Source organism: Zootermopsis nevadensis, unplaced genomic scaffold, assembly GCF_977971745.1.
Source record: "Zootermopsis nevadensis isolate Lab colony 2312 unplaced genomic scaffold, Znev_1.0 Znev_ptg000004l, whole genome shotgun sequence".
Taxonomy (NCBI): Eukaryota; Metazoa; Arthropoda; class Insecta; order Blattodea; family Termopsidae; genus Zootermopsis; species Zootermopsis nevadensis.
Window position 1 is genome coordinate 3,634,640 of NW_028259136.1, and position 15,443 is coordinate 3,650,082.

At 33.7% G+C, this 15,443-nt stretch overlaps 3 protein-coding genes across 9 annotated transcripts in view; 1 reads left to right on the forward strand and 2 right to left on the reverse strand.

The window, feature by feature from the left end:
- The window catches only part of Rhp (GTP-Rho-binding protein rhophilin), a 104,038-nt gene extending 102,333 nt beyond the window's left edge, over positions 1 to 1,705 (forward strand). For all 6 annotated transcript variants that reach the window (XM_022066179.2, XM_087342896.1, XM_087342897.1 and 3 more), the window contains exon 13: positions 611 to 1,705. In XM_022066179.2, coding sequence (XP_021921871.2) covers positions 611 to 811 — 201 coding nt within the window. In that variant the 3' untranslated portion in view covers positions 812 to 1,705. The remainder of the gene's footprint in view (positions 1 to 610) is intronic.
- Positions 1,706 to 2,183: 478 nt separating this feature from the next.
- Fkbp12 (peptidyl-prolyl cis-trans isomerase Fkbp12) lies at positions 2,184 to 6,323 on the reverse strand. The gene is made up of 5 exons (XM_087342898.1): positions 5,984 to 6,323; positions 5,838 to 5,885; positions 5,455 to 5,567; positions 3,575 to 3,648; positions 2,184 to 2,862 (listed from the first exon to the last, which is right to left on the reverse strand). Exons 1-5 carry the CDS (start codon positions 6,018 to 6,020, stop codon positions 2,805 to 2,807), a joined length of 330 nt encoding a protein of 109 aa, XP_087199024.1. The 5' UTR covers positions 6,021 to 6,323; the 3' UTR covers positions 2,184 to 2,804.
- Positions 6,324 to 7,135: 812 nt separating this feature from the next.
- LOC110830838 (DGAT1/2-independent enzyme synthesizing storage lipids) lies at positions 7,136 to 15,159 on the reverse strand. 2 transcript variants are annotated; one of them, XM_022066167.2, is made up of 8 exons: positions 14,879 to 15,155; positions 14,543 to 14,681; positions 14,114 to 14,208; positions 11,565 to 11,732; positions 10,735 to 10,928; positions 9,748 to 9,951; positions 8,785 to 8,951; positions 7,136 to 8,685 (listed from the first exon to the last, which is right to left on the reverse strand). In XM_022066167.2, the coding sequence occupies exons 1-7, from the start codon at positions 14,925 to 14,927 to the stop codon at positions 8,841 to 8,843; spliced, it is 960 nt and encodes a 319-aa protein (XP_021921859.1). In that variant the 5' UTR covers positions 14,928 to 15,155; the 3' UTR covers positions 7,136 to 8,685; positions 8,785 to 8,840. The 2 variants fall into 2 exon arrangements, with proteins under 2 accessions (XP_021921859.1, XP_021921860.1); XM_022066168.2 differs by lacking the exon at positions 8,785 to 8,951 and having other exon boundaries at positions 14,879 to 15,159.
- Positions 15,160 to 15,443: the final 284 nt, after the last annotated feature.

Genomic DNA, 15,443 nt, shown 5'->3' on the forward strand with positions numbered 1-15,443 from the left:
GTTCAGTCTGAATGTACTGTGTACTATATCATGGCATGGTGCTTAGACATTATTTTACTTTTACATTTGTAGCAAGTACATACTTGGGGCCAGCCTGTCAGTCAATCACATTCTGTTGTTTATAAACAGAATTTAAACTTATCATTTAAAGTTATATTTTGATACTGTCCATTTCCCTATATTCTACAATCAGAACACTACATTTGGAAGCTACATCTGTCAGGTAAGGAGTACCAATTCATTTCGGTTCAAACTTATATTGCAGTCTGTTCATTTGTATCATTTGCAGAGGTTATATAGTGTTGAATGATATGGTGATTACAGTAATATGCTAAGGAGGTGGAAGATAATGATTGTGACCTACCTTGAGGAACTAACCTGGTAACACCCTGGAGGGATTAAGGAAAACCATGAAAAAAAATTATCATGATAGTTGATCTGCCAGCATAGATGAGAGCCATGGACATTTGAATATGAAACAAGTGCTGCCACTACATGTGGTAAAAACTTATATTCTGATTAACCACAGCTCGAGTTTTGTTACCTGTTCAGTAAACAACTGTAATCCTTTTAACACACAACTTGATAAGAGATGTACTGGTATTTTTAGCAACCTAAAGGTGGACCAAAGGGCTCAGTTTCAACTAGCAGTAGTTCAAGCTCAGGGGTATCAAGTGGACAGCCCAGCCCTGCAGGCAGTGTAACAAGCCACCACCAACATAAGAAACTCACATGGAACCCATTTAGAAGAGTGTCTGGTCAACGGGACTCCAAGGAGCAGGGATATGACACAAATGTCATATTGAGGTGAGGTGGTTGTCAATCACTGCAGTTTCAGCCAAAGAGAAAGAAAGGAATCAACATTAACTCAGTGTCGATATGACAGTGATTATGCCTACTGCAGTATTTACAAGAGGACTGATCAGTGTGATTAGATATCTTTCTAGTTACATTACTTAATTTGATTTTTAGAACAATAAAAATTAGAAGTATAACATTCACAAATTTCTATTGAAAGACACTTGAGCAGAGATAATTATGCAGAATTAATATTAAATAAAAGCCTTTTATAAAGTACAAAATTGAAAAGAGAGAACCATGATTCTAAAATATTAGAATAAGCATATTTGCATTCTTAATCAGAACACTGTCAATTTTGAATTAATAACATAACAAATTCACTTATTGAAAAACTTTTTATGAAGGTATATCAAAATGTGATTGATATTGCTTAAAAACAGATTTTGGTTTTACGATATCCACAAGATTTGTTCTCATATGCAGTAGTAGCATTCAGAAAGAAATTGGTATCCTCCAGTATTGACAACCATCTCTGAGTGAAACAAACCTTACCTTCCCGTCACAACTACATATTGTGTCAACAGAAAAAAGGAAACTGAGTGAATCCAAGAAGTTTGAAAGCTAAGTGTTCCAAGTTACCATATTAATGGTACACCTGGCTTGGGGACGTGGACAGAGTTCCCTTAAAAGTGTAAGTCTAGGTAGTATATAATATTGTGTACATATTATAATGCATTATGTAAAAATTTATATAAATATACATTATAAAGTGTACAGATTGCTCAGTAACCATGTAATTATGTATTTGAAGTGCAAATGTATTTTGCAGTATTTACTCTAAAATGCAAGTAAGTCAGTACAAATTGATTGTATATGCCTTATGACAAATATATTATACTGAATTTGTTGTTGTTTTCTGTCTAACACAAATAATTACTGTTTATTAAGATAAGAGTATTATGAATCATCTTGAAATGCCATGGTCATATGTAGAAAATTCCAGGTTTTAAAAGAGGTTTAGTTAATTTTGCGTGGAAGCTCTGAAAAAAAAGGCAGCAGGATTTTACCCAACTAATGGAGCCTGTTGGTTTAAACCCATGGGTTGCAAACACAAATATGGACAAGAACCCTACTAAAAATGCTGTGTGCTTGCCAAAGAAAGAGTGAAGAAAATAGGGGCTTCGTTACAACACACATAGATCATTCTACTTTATGCAACAAAAGCAGGATGAATGATTGCCTATACACTTGTGAATATAATTATGGACATAGGATGTGCCACTTATTTGATAAAAATGCACTGACCTTTGTAAAAACAATGAATCTTACTGAATTAATTTGTTTCTGTCTTTCATTATAATGAAATATAAGTCCACATAAAGTCAGTTATACTTAGATTTTATTGTATGCCCTATTAAAAGGTTTGTAGTCATAAGGCTATCCAAATACGTCTCCACAAAACCATTTGAATATTAAACATAATCTCTTAAGCTACAATATTATTTTTATTCTGAGTATAAGAATCCTGGCCATTTATAAGCTGTAAATCACCACCCCAAAGAGATACAAAATATTACAATACATAAAAACGGGTTTAAAATAATGGGCATTACAATCGGTTTAATGACATTTATCAAAACCAGCCAAATATATTAAACTTAAATTAGACTGATATATTTTATTCTTATTGGAGCACATGTATGTGCCGTGGAAAGAACATAAAAATGGTAACATCACCACTGACATTTTGATAGCAACCTTACAACAAAGAAGAAAAAAAATGACAAAAAAGTATATCCAATTCTGTTACACTATTATGAGAATGTGCTTAATTTCCTGAATAACCATTCCTGTTATGGATCACACATTCCTAGATGACAAGCAACAAAACAAAAACAATTAATACAAACATTCTGACAGAACAGACAGCATTATATAATTTTATTGTTAATCTAGTGGTTTGTTGCGAAGTATTGGAGTTCAGTGATAGCAGATGACGCTCTTCATGGCTCCACCTTCAAGAGTTCCACATCAAAGATAAGAGTGGCATCAGGTGGAATAGTATCAGCAAGTTAAGAATAACAATGTCACAACTAGTACAACAATGTATCCATCAAGTATAATTCTTCTGTGATATACTTGTGTAAATAAGGAAAATAAAAAAACATGCACTGGAACATGAAGGGCAGAAAACTGTGATCTCAATAAATATCTCAATTATGACTGGAGAAAAGGGAACATGGGATACAGAAATTAGGAACTATTACATTGGCATGTAAATTCACATTGTCATGAACTGAGTATTATATGCTGAAATAACCAAGAACAGAAAAACTGAAATACACAAGGCACAATTTAAACTTTCAATCTTGTGGGTCAAAGATTTTAATTTTATTAGATATTAGAGCACGTAAGTATACAGACTCAGAACAGAGATACGGCAAATACCATCCACAATCAGAAAAATACTGTAACAAAAACCGGCTTCCTTCTATCATGCAGAATGCTGGAAGAGCCTGGAATAAAGACCAAATAGGAGTTGTAGAAAAAAGGGTCATACTGAAGAAAATACAGATGAAAATAATGTGAAATGGACAACACAAGAGAAAGACCTAGAAGGAGCTTGTAAAAAGGAAATGGTCCTGGAACATAAACTTTGAATTATGAGTTGCAGAGGAAAAGAGAAGAATGGTTTTTTGGGAATGAAGAGGGGTACAGTACTCAAATACTTCATCCAAAACAATTTAAAAAGAAATCAATTGAGAAAGGATATATTCCAGGATGTCCACGAGGTCCGTATGCAAAATCAGACGTACACACAAGGCGAGCGCGCTGACCAACACACATCTGAAACCATTTAGAATATGTTACCAGATTTAAGACCATAACACACTTTATTATACCAACATCTGGAGTCTGAAATTGGAATATTTGGAAACTAATTCAGAAAACAAAACTACTGACCCATATGAATACATCTTTAGTAAGTAAAGCCATCCCACTACACGCCATGGATGTCGCGGGGGGGGGGGGGGATGTAGGTATAGCTCCTATTCATTCTTAACCTTGGCACTAGATGGGGCGAGTGGTCATTATCACGCCCTGGCCGTGCTTTACCCCCAGGAAAGAATCCTGATACCCACTGGACAGGAGGCTAGGTGGGCCCCAGAACCGGTCTGTATGCAGCGGCTAGAGGAAAAATTATCTGTCCCTGTCGGGGTCAAACCCCAGTCATCCAGCCCGCAGCTAGTCACTATACTGACTGAGCTATCCTGGCTCCGAATATATCTTTATTCTATGTAAATCTTTTGTGGCATAATTTATAAAGATGGATCAAGTTTTATTGCTAGCACACTTAAAATGATTAGAATTGGAAGCAATCACATAATCTTCCAACGTGAAAAACATCTAGTCACTTCTTTGGGAAATGATCTCTAACGCAGTGTAATGCATGCCAACCGAAGAGGTTCCAATCCCAGATGCTGTAATTTGAAGCATTAATTCTATATCATGAGAATTTCTGTTTATAGCGATGAGCTAATATGCAACTTGATATTTCAAGCATAAGTTTAAAACACACGAGATGAATGGCTTTCGGTTATTTTGAAAACAATGTACTCAGAAGACTATATGAACCTGATGAGGATGTAAGAGTGGGCAAAATTCATGAAAAGGAATTTCACAAGTTGTACTTATCACCTAACACTTAGGGTAATTAAATTGATGTAAGCAAAACATAAAATTCTGCTTCAACCAATTCAAGGGAAGAGGCCAGTGCTCCAATCCACAAAGCAATATCACAACCCCTTTCTAAAGTTATACTGTTGTTATAATAGTAATGCTTCTGTTATCACATGTATTAATTATACTTGTTAGAATCTTTGCATATATTTTGTATCATTTTTACTAAGCTCACACCACTGTTGTTCCCAGTCACTTCTCGCAATTGTTTTAAAGGATGGGAATATTTACAAGTTTTCTATTCATCTGGGATGTGTTATTTGGTACTGACATGGAATAAGCAGACTTTGCAACAGAGAAAAGATTACTTCATTAATTCAATATTCTTATCAGTACCTGAAGCATTCTTATTTTTGAAAGAGTTGTAGTACATTTGTTGTGATTAAACATATGCCACCATCATTTGTTTTAAAAACTTAGAAGGGTGGTCTGGTCCATAATAAAAGACTGTGTTGGATTGTACAAGTACAGGAAATGCATCAATCAGAAGCAGTCACTTAAGGATATTTTTCAAATACATTCAGCAATTCATACTGGTTCATAAATAATCAACAAATCAACCAGAAAGAAATGTTCACCTTACAATCATATTTGACTTGAAGCTTTCGTGGTACCCAAATACAATAAAATATTCTCAGGCAACTAGCTGTATCAATATGGATACAGGAATGATGTTATCACATAATTTTCTGATGATGGAGGTGGAGCAGGTCTCTGAAATATTGGACTATGGGTCCATATTGACACAGCTTATCATACAATCCTACTATTTTGCAAGCTATATCCCAGTGAAAGATATGATAATTACACATTATTAAAAAATCAATAACCTACAGAGCCAGCAAGTTTTCCTTGTGTTAACATTACTGTCATAGGGTGGTTAAATACGCCAAAACTTGTCTGTGAACTTACCTGGCAAACCCCTACATCCCATCCTTTTATGACTTCCCCCTTTCCTATACGAAATTTGAATGGTACTCCTCTGTCTCTGGATGAATCGAACTTCATACCATTCTGTAAAGTACCTAAAAAAACATACAATTAATCTGAAAAACAGCTATTAATTTAGTACTGCAGAGAGCAATCTTTGATATCGAATGTCAAATCCAAATTAAAGGTGTTGATTTACAAAATGAAAATCGTATTTCCTTTTTTCCAGAAAGTCTAAATGCAAACAGAATATGCATATTTCCGAATTACAAAAATTCCCATTCTTAAACTATGACAAAGTTGTTACCCATATTCAAGTTTCAAATATAGTGTTCCATGAATCTGAACTACAAAATCATACATACCCGTATAATGAACAACAACAGTCTGCCCGTATTTGGGATATGTCTGCCCTGAAAGAATATATGCATATAAAGGTGTATTACGATAAACGTCGACACGTCCACAGAAATACAAATTTAGCAAGCCTTATAAAAATTGGGTTAATTACCATCACCCGGCGAAACAACTTCTACTTCCACACCCATAACTGAAAAACTTGGCCCTTAAAAAATAAATACAAACAAACACAACTTCAAAAACAGATATTAAATCTGACGCAAATCAGTATGATTTTAAAACTAAAAGAGGCCCTCTTCCCCTTAAACGACCACTCCTTTTCCCTACACAATCTCCTAGTCCAACTGTATTCACAGCAACTAAAAAAATGGCACCCACTCACAGTGTATGTCACAAGAGGATATAGATAGAGGTATTAATTAGTTACGAGTACGTGTAAATTCATGTCAAGTTTTGTAATAATACAAATTTCGTCCTTAGTATGTAGTCTAGGATTCATGAACATTAGTATTAATTACAGTCAACTGTGGATGGTGGTGAAAGACAACGGCTATTCCGGTCAAATTAATGCTTTCGTGCCAGAAAAGTAATCTTAATCTCTCTACAGAAACAATTGCATATGCCAGATGTGTATATGAGATTACATTTTCTGAATTTCTTAGACATTAAGATCTGAATATAAAGGCATTCTTGTGCAGGATTCAATGATTGGAATAGAAAGGTACGCTTGGACTAGCTCTATATAACAGGCTTTAGCGCTCAGGGGTTATAAAGGTGCCTTGTTTAGGGGTATCCAATAATCCCATTCGATCATGTAATGCATGCCAGACATTTAGTTACACTAATGAAGTATTGAAGTAGAGATCTTGTTAGATGACTGAAAGTTGTACGGTATTACACTAATTACTGTTTTTATGTAGTTACATTCTAATGGGAAATCAGTTCAGGATAATACAGTGAAATGCCTGTACCAATGCCAGCAACTGTCTCTAGAGTTGCAGCTTATAAGCTGTTTTAAAACACTCATTCATCTTAGGGCATAAGCAGTACATCACTGTGTTTGGAGGAAAATAAAGAAAAGTGGTACACTATAGGCTGTTTGTAGTTTACTGGCATGGGAAGTGGTGAGGCAAGGAAGCGAGCTCTGGAGAGAAAGATTGAGATGGTGTGCTCTTCATTTAGACCATGCATTTTTAAGAGGAAGATGTCTAAAAGATAGGAAGCGCACGCATATGTAACATTATTCTGTCCATTTATAGGAAGTATTTTGCTACTCTTTATCTTTCGTTAAAACTCCCAGCAGTATTCATAAAAGTATTTTTATTTTTAGGGTAATACATTTTAACATTTTCATGTTAAAATGACACAGTAGTTTTTTTGTAGTAATGCCAGTTTCATTTGATAATATCACATTGTTTTAGAATTTCACATTTTTATTTTACATGTAGAGGTGTTCCACCAGAAAAAAGAGGCATAAGCTGCAACTGGAAATCATGTTGTTCCATAATAAGATGTACAGAGCAAATCAGAAGTAAAAATATACAGTGATACAAAGACAAGTTTCAATGTTATAGCATACCTTAAGAACACATATGCAGAATCTTCTGTAGTAATCTCAGAAAAAAATGTTTTAATTATTTCTTAAAGTCCCCATTCTGAATAAATATGAAGTAAAGTTATTTTGCTGCCAACTGCAGAAGGTTGCTTCCTTGTTTGCACTTATTTAATCAACAGATGACATAAGCTGTGGGCTTTTACATGTTATTTAGACAATGAAAATATATCACCCCAAATTTTTTAGTTTTTCTCTTTATAAAGAAAAACAAATTTAATGCTTCAGAGTTTTAAATGCATATATATATATATATTTATTTTATATAAAGTCAGGTAACTTAAAACAACAAATATAAGAATAGTTAATATTTACATACAAAACCATGTTGGAGTAAAATAAATAAATAATCACACAGAGTTTTAAGTACAATATGTTAAATAGTGTAAATATAGTGTCAGACCCCATATCTGCCATTGCAAAATCCTGAAGGACCTAAAATTTGTCATTTCTCCTGGTGATTTTTATGGTGGTAGTTGCCTATGCTCATCATCATAGTTCTTTTGACTCACCACCATGTGTGAGTGGGACCACTGTTAACGGTCTTACCACTAGTAGAAGGCAGGTTTCTTGTTTAAACTTGTCTAATCAGCATATAGCATAAGTTTAGAGCTTTTATAAATTTTTTAGACTGAAGATATACCAACCAACATTTTTGAGGTTTTTCTATTTGTCATGAAAAAAATTGTGAACTGTAGATAAAGCATACTTCAGCATATAATTTTTATTATTTATTTTGACTGTTTTAAAATTCCTCTGCATAATCATCCAAAATCCTAAAGTCTGAAAAGCATTAGGTTGCAGGCTTTCTTGATACGGGAGGTCTGGTACTATATTTACAAGAGAAGACAGCAACATTGAAATAAGCCAATAAATGGAATGTGTCATGGTTTAAAAAATATCATTCTGCACAATTCTTATCAGAACAGATTAAACATTTTTACTTGTATTGCATATGAAAATAATATTAATTTGTTACACAGGCTATGTTATTTATTATACTCCTTCATGACACTACACTTATAAATAGGACAATGTTTTATTTTGACCCTGGAATGCATACCTTTGTAATGTATTTACAATGTATATATAAAATTATTTATTACCACTACTACTACTACTACTACTACTACTAGGCCTGGCATGTTTTAGGTGCTGGGTCATCCTCTGGAACATCTCTTAATTACAGCAGAAGTCACACACTTCACAACATCGTCCCATCAGTCATTAGGAATGCTTGCCTACAACAAAAGTAATAATAATTGTTGTATCCAGGTGGTATTATGTACATATTTTGAATATTATTTATTATGACACTCAAATGGCACATCAGTGCTTACAGTTCGATGTATGGATAACTCATTTACAAAACTGCTCCAAATCAATAATATGCTCATCATTTGGATTTCTTTTTTGGTAGCGCATATACCCTCTCCACCAGTGCCCGCATTATACTGCCTGGAATTCTTTGATGCTCCTCAATCAATTCCTCTAGTGCTTGAGCTACCTAGAATTTAATATAAAACAAAAGAAAAAGATGTAAAGAAATATCTTACTGATAAACATCATAACTGCACGCGATTTAAAAATGGTCTACCCTATTTATTCTTATGTCAAAGTGAAAATCATTTAAATTGGTTAGTCGGTGATCTAAATTTGGAATTTGAATATTAGTATCTTCCATACCATTAACAACATGTAACAGAGTTACAGTATTTATGTACCCCCTCAGCATCACAGAACAAAAGCTGATGTGTCCAGTTCAGTTACAATGTCCTTTGTTTCCTTAATTATGGCATGTTCAAAAGCAATGGCAATGAAGAATTTTCTCTTTTCAGACCATTCTGAGTAGGAAATGCACCATACAGACGTTTACCAATAAAGACCTTACAACAGGCTTTGTTTAATGGTTTGCCATAACTGACTTAAATTACATCAAACCTGTACTATAAATAACATTAATAATCAACGTCTGTAAAAATGTAATGAGTTTCTAGTTAAATTAAATTCCTTACACAACATAAATTTTAATTTGGGAATAAACATGTCCTAGATATCTATTCTAGAATAAGAGTATATTTTTGAGGGTTCATCTAATAATAAGTATTTCTAAATGAAGTTTCCCTATGTGTCCACATTATGAGACTGAAAAATTTAACCCTTTGCTACACCCAATACAATATAATGTAACAGAATTAAAACGTACGTAACTAGCCTGATGGGATACAGTGAAATGACCGTGATAAGTTGTCTGTTATCTGAAGGTGTTATTGTGCAGAATACAATCTATTAATGTTATGAACCTTGATCTGAAGTTGCTCAGGGGTGAGGCTACCGTTGTAAGGAATTGGCTTCCCCACATGTGTGCGTAACTTCACTGGAAATCCCCCGTATATTGGCACAATTGGAAACCTTGTTATTGTATACAATTTCAGCCACAAACGTCTGCCAAAACTCACACTGCAAAATGCTTCTCGTAGATTTTGTGTGAATATTGGAATAACTGGCTGCAAAAGAAGACAAGATGTGTAATAACTATGATTTTATTAAAAAATCAAAGTTAAAATGTATTAGGTCAGGGGTCTCACCCTTTTATGCTAGCATACCACTAATTCTAATTTAACACATTAAATGTACCACTAACCAAATGCGTTCAGGGAAAACTTATTTATGTTAATATTATCTTTTGATTCTCTTACTTAGTTTTGCGTACCACTCAACATTGGCTCAGGTTGAGAAACGCTGTATTAGATAACAAATGTTTGTCATTATACAAATCAGTTGTCCAAAGCACATAATTATAATGAAAAGAATGATACAACACTCAATCTGAAATGCATTCAGTATGTCTTATATATACATATATATAATGTGGGATTTAAAAGATTTAGATGTGATTTTGATGCAAGAAAGGAACGTGTCCTTGTATTTCTGCCTCAGATGTGTTCCACAACCAGTGTGCCACCATAAAGTTTCGGGTGTGCCACAAATTTTTATAAGAAATGGTATAATTATTCATATGTTATACTTAAAAGTTCATAATACACAAACACACTCGTTTATCATTAATAGTTTTATCGACATGTAATGTTTTGTTTTCATATGCCTGCATTCTTATAGGACAAGGATATATATGTAATACATATTTAAGGAAATGTACATTTTCATATCCCCTTCTGTGAGGTGAAATTTTATGTTGTGCCATCATGTCCTTGACAAATGGGGGTATGCCATGGGTGAGAAAAGGTTTAAACCCATGAATATTTCTGTACAGCTTTGTGACTACTTACCACTTTGGCATCCAAGGCCACTTTTGCAAATCCAAGTCTTTTTTTCCACATAAGTCTATAATATGCATCACCAAACTGGGCTTCATAAACTCCTCCTGGTGATATGGCTAATAAATTGTTCTGTTTCAGAATATTTGAACATATCTGCACTGTGCCTGGTATCACCTTCATTGCTTCGGAGATGATTAACCAGCCTGTGTAGATGGATAGAGCATACAGTTTATAAAATCACTTTATGTAAATAACAGTCTTCACATTAACTTAAAATGTGGGACTTTCATATGTTTACTTTGGTTGAGTAATTATGAATACTTACACATGTTAAATAGGTCACAAAATTAATATTGCTTTTGCTGAAAACAGCATTTGAGGACATTTACATAATATAACTTAAGTCCTGAACTGAGACCTTATCTTGGGCCTACAACTGACCAGACTCAAAATCAAAGTTTTAGCAAAATCTAATACAAACTTTATCTTGTTGAAATAAATTTAAATCTATCCTATTTTTATCTGAGCCTGCTGCCAAAAATACTGTTCTTTGGATAGAAAGTTGTTCATGAGTTTTGATCAGTTGAGTGAAAGGTAAAATGACAATCAAGTGATAATTTCAGCAAACCTAAAATCTGCACAAGTCTCAGTTCAACTATATATAAGCAAATATTCTTCTTTTAATTTCCTTCATGATCAAAGCTTACAGACATTTCTTTTCAGTGCACTACACCCACCACCCTTGCATCCACATAGTACACTCCTGGTTAATTATTCCTGCTCTAGATCACAACAAATTCAATTATAACAATTACAGAAGTTATATTCTTCATATTTACCTGGTATTTTAAAGAGGAACCGATCTGCAACTGTATGAATCAAACGGTTCTTAAATAGAATAGATTTTGAGATAAAATAATACAAGTCTATGGGGATGGCACCATGATAGTACACGATCAGTGCTGGGGTGTCATCTGGAATGTTTTCCATACCGCTGACCTCATAACCTGGACAGTACAGCATGCAGAAGAAAATATCCATAATGAAAATTTTCGATAACAAAGAACTATGTCTAATGGGAGTAAATGTACACCTACACACAACAGCTTTTCTGAATGTCCTTCACTTTAAGCTTAAAGGGACTATATATTTTGAAAGTCCCAACTGCATTTTCTGCTTACTACTTTTTTTATATTTTTCAGTGAAATGGAATGAAATTCAAGACACATGTACTTGGAAGACCTAAATACAAAGAAATAAAAATGGTGAAAAGGCATATTCCACAGGCTTTCAAAGGAATGATTAATTACAGCTAGTTAACCTTTAACACAAATTATAAATGAATAAAACCAAATTCTTAAAAATGATCAATATACATTGTCTAATTCTATAATTTTTGTTCAGAAAATTTTTTGGTATTACATACATTCACCACAAACAAATTTCTTTTCTGTCCCAATGTAAATTTGAAGTCCTGACAGGCCATTATGTCATACAAGAAATACATTTCCTACATAAGATTTTGTTAGCCTTTTCTATTATAAGTTTTTATTGAAATTCATCATATGGCTTAGAAATTTACGAAAAGAGATAGTACATACTGTAGGTGTTTTGTGACCTTCACACCTTGCAGCATGAAAAATGGGGAAGTGCTTGAAAAAATATAACTAAGATTCTTTTTCTTTGTTTAAAATTATCAGAACAATAATTAATGACAAGAACTTTCCCAATTTCCTGCTTATGGCTTCATGTTTATTACAATTTATGAACTTAAGACATAGTTGTGATTTTATGCATTAATGTACACTGGAACATTTCTTTTAAAGGAAAAGACAGTTGAAAATGTCACAGAGATCTCTTGGTTTAGGGCTTGTATTTGTGGTTCCCAAACTACTGCTCCATACATTCACTCCTTAAAGATAAGAATACATTACTGTCCATTTGAAATTATAAGTTTTTCTAGGACATTCTCCCTTACCTACCATCTACTTTCATTCCACCTTGACATAGCACATCCTCATGCAGCTATACCTTTGCAGTGTTTCACAATTTTCCTTCTGAAAACAAAGGAAGCTAATGTATACCTCAACTATGCAACTGGAACAGACTACAACAAATAATACTTCTTTATAAAACAAAAAGAACAGTGTCAGTAACATCACTGTGTTTCTGTGAACTTACTTTAAAATAATACTGGGACAGTTTGGGAACCACTAGTTTATACCCTTACCCAAATGAAAGTAGTGATCATATTGAATATTTATTTAGTAATGATTTATTTAATGAAACTTCCAATTGCTTAGATTATATAGAAGAGAATGACTGATAGAATGATTAGTGAATATTATCAAATTTTTTAATGAACAAATCCAAACCACATGGTTAATTTTAGACCAAATTAGAACAGTGGGCTTGAATTTATGGAAAACCAATGTCATAAATATGCCTACACTCTTATATTCCATTATAATATAAAAAAACATTGACCAAACAGGAGTGTTCATTACACAAGTTATTTTTAAAGTATGAAACAAATCGGGGAATAATAATGAGCATCCATGTCATATTAATTAGACCGTAAAAGTGTATTCTTCTGAGCGCACTGATATTCCAAAGGTGCTCTTCATGCCAATATTAAGGGTGACATTAGAGGATCACCAAGGGAATAACAAATGCAATTATAACAAAGGCAATAATAATACCCAAGAAAATAATTGTCACAACTGTTGCAACACTGCGATCCAGTTCTCATTGATGCAAAAATGTTACAACACTGACCGAAGTTCAGTGTTGCAACAATATACATACAAATACATACTGTCCACAGATGACGAGAAAATCCCTGCAAGTGGAAGTCATTTCTGGTCGGTGTGGGGGGAATGTTACTTATCAGCTGGACTAGAGGGCTGCTATTGGTGGGAAGTGTGATATGTCACAGTTTAAGGCTACTACACACAGACTGAAAACATCAAGCAGTTGAGATTAGCGTGTAGTGAGCGCACCTCTAATGTGTTCTGCGGATGTTGCAATAATATTCTATATTAAATCACTGTGCCGCTGTGAGGTAATCTTAAAGCTGTACCCATTAGAACACATGAAAGCCTGTTGTTCGTTCAATGGTTGTGGAATGTATGCTTTTAGGATGGGTCGTCACTCACTGTGTATAACAAATTCCTAGCAGGGATTTTCTCTTGGTCTGCGGACTGTAGTTATTATATGCAGATTGAATTTTGAATAAGAGATTAACTTTAGCAATTAAACATCTTCCATGCATTGCCTATTACAAGGGGATAATGTTTTAAACAATGAACTATGTTTTATACTATAGAATGTATTCAAAGCTTTGAGAAATGTCTCCAGTAGCTGGATGTGAGAAATAAGTTGCTACCATGCCAGATCCAGCCATGGGCATCCCAGACAGCTGCAACAGTCTTCCGTGCACCATCCCAGAAATCTGTTTCATATGCATGGCGTAAACGATGTCTGAAAGAGGACATCAGAAGTACTGACTTGTAAAATCATCTAAATAAAGTGCTTGAGGTTTCACAAGTGATATTCTTTCCTGAATATGATCATGAATGACAACATTTGGACTTGGATTACCTTAAGTTTTCTAGTAGTATATTTATATTAGTATCAGCTTCTGCTAATACAATTAATTCCTTATTCTTACACCTACTTCAAATCTATAAACATTTTCTAACTCCTCTTCATATGTCTCCAGTCACCAACTGTCATTCCTTGAAAATTTATAGGAATGAATACTTATTTATGAATGTATATTTGAAACATAATGATTGTTTATGAATAGACTTACCTATGCAATTTGTAGATGTACAAAATCAATACACTTAAATACAAGAGAAGTACTATAATCAATGGCAAAAGGAATGTAATAATTAAGGGTGTAAGCATCCATGTTAGCCACAAAGTGAAGTCCAAGTCTATGTAATCCACTGAAAGGAAATTAAGTTTAATTAAAGAAATGAATACACAGAGTTAGACAAATTTTTAGGCTAAAGTTATTCCTGAATTGTACCAGTAATACATGTAATATAGGTCATCATATTGACTGGACAAAACATAATGGACATGTATAAGCAGGATTACACAATTACAAAAGTACTAGGCCTAGTATAGTTAGAACGCTTACCAGTAACATTTTTAGCATACGTTACTATGCTGCTGATTTGTAAAAGCATGCTTGATGTCCTGTTCTGCAAACTAATTCATAAAATGGGCACACACTTCAGTTGCACATCATATTACCCGACAGCTCTTTTCCAAGGTACCTAAGGCCTAAACACTTCTAGTACATTACACAACACTAGTTTTACATCTGAAAGTTGAATATGTGTAACAGTATGATAAAAAGCAGACCCTTTCAAGGTTATACCAGTATTTCATAAATGAATGGTGTTTTATTTTTATTTTTCGTAGTGGTACACTGATTTTAATGTTCAACAGGCTGGGTATTGTACTTCCATTTATTTGCTAATATGGGTATTGCTTGAAGATTTAAATAAGGTTATTTTTCCTAAAATATCTGCATTGGTAACTGCGCAAATACATTTAATAAAGGCTAGTACAATCAAACTTTGGGTACAAATCAATGCTTAAAAACGCGAACTTCAATTTAATATGTTTGAAAGGTATATTACATGTTACATGTTGCTCACAATGAATGATAAATTACCGCCATTTTGGCTGTGTCCGGT

Coding starts and splice junctions, on each gene's coding strand:
- Fkbp12 (XM_087342898.1), bottom strand. CDS start 6,020: ATGGGTGTGGAAGTAGAAGTTGTTTCGCCGGGTGATG. Junction 5,886..5,983: donor AGTTGTTTCGCCGGGTGATG/GTAATTAACCCA, acceptor ATATTCTTTCAG/GGCAGACATATCCCAAATAC. Junction 5,568..5,837: donor TGTTGTTGTTCATTATACGG/GTATGTATGATT, acceptor ATGTTTTTTTAG/GTACTTTACAGAATGGTATG.
- LOC110830838 (XM_022066167.2), bottom strand. CDS start 14,927: ATGCTTTTACAAATCAGCAGCATAGTAACGTATGCTAAAAATGTTACT. Junction 14,209..14,542: donor TACATCTACAAATTGCATAG/GTAAGTCTATTC, acceptor GTCCTCTTTCAG/ACATCGTTTACGCCATGCAT. Junction 10,929..11,564: donor GTTCCTCTTTAAAATACCAG/GTAAATATGAAG, acceptor CCATCTACACAG/GCTGGTTAATCATCTCCGAA.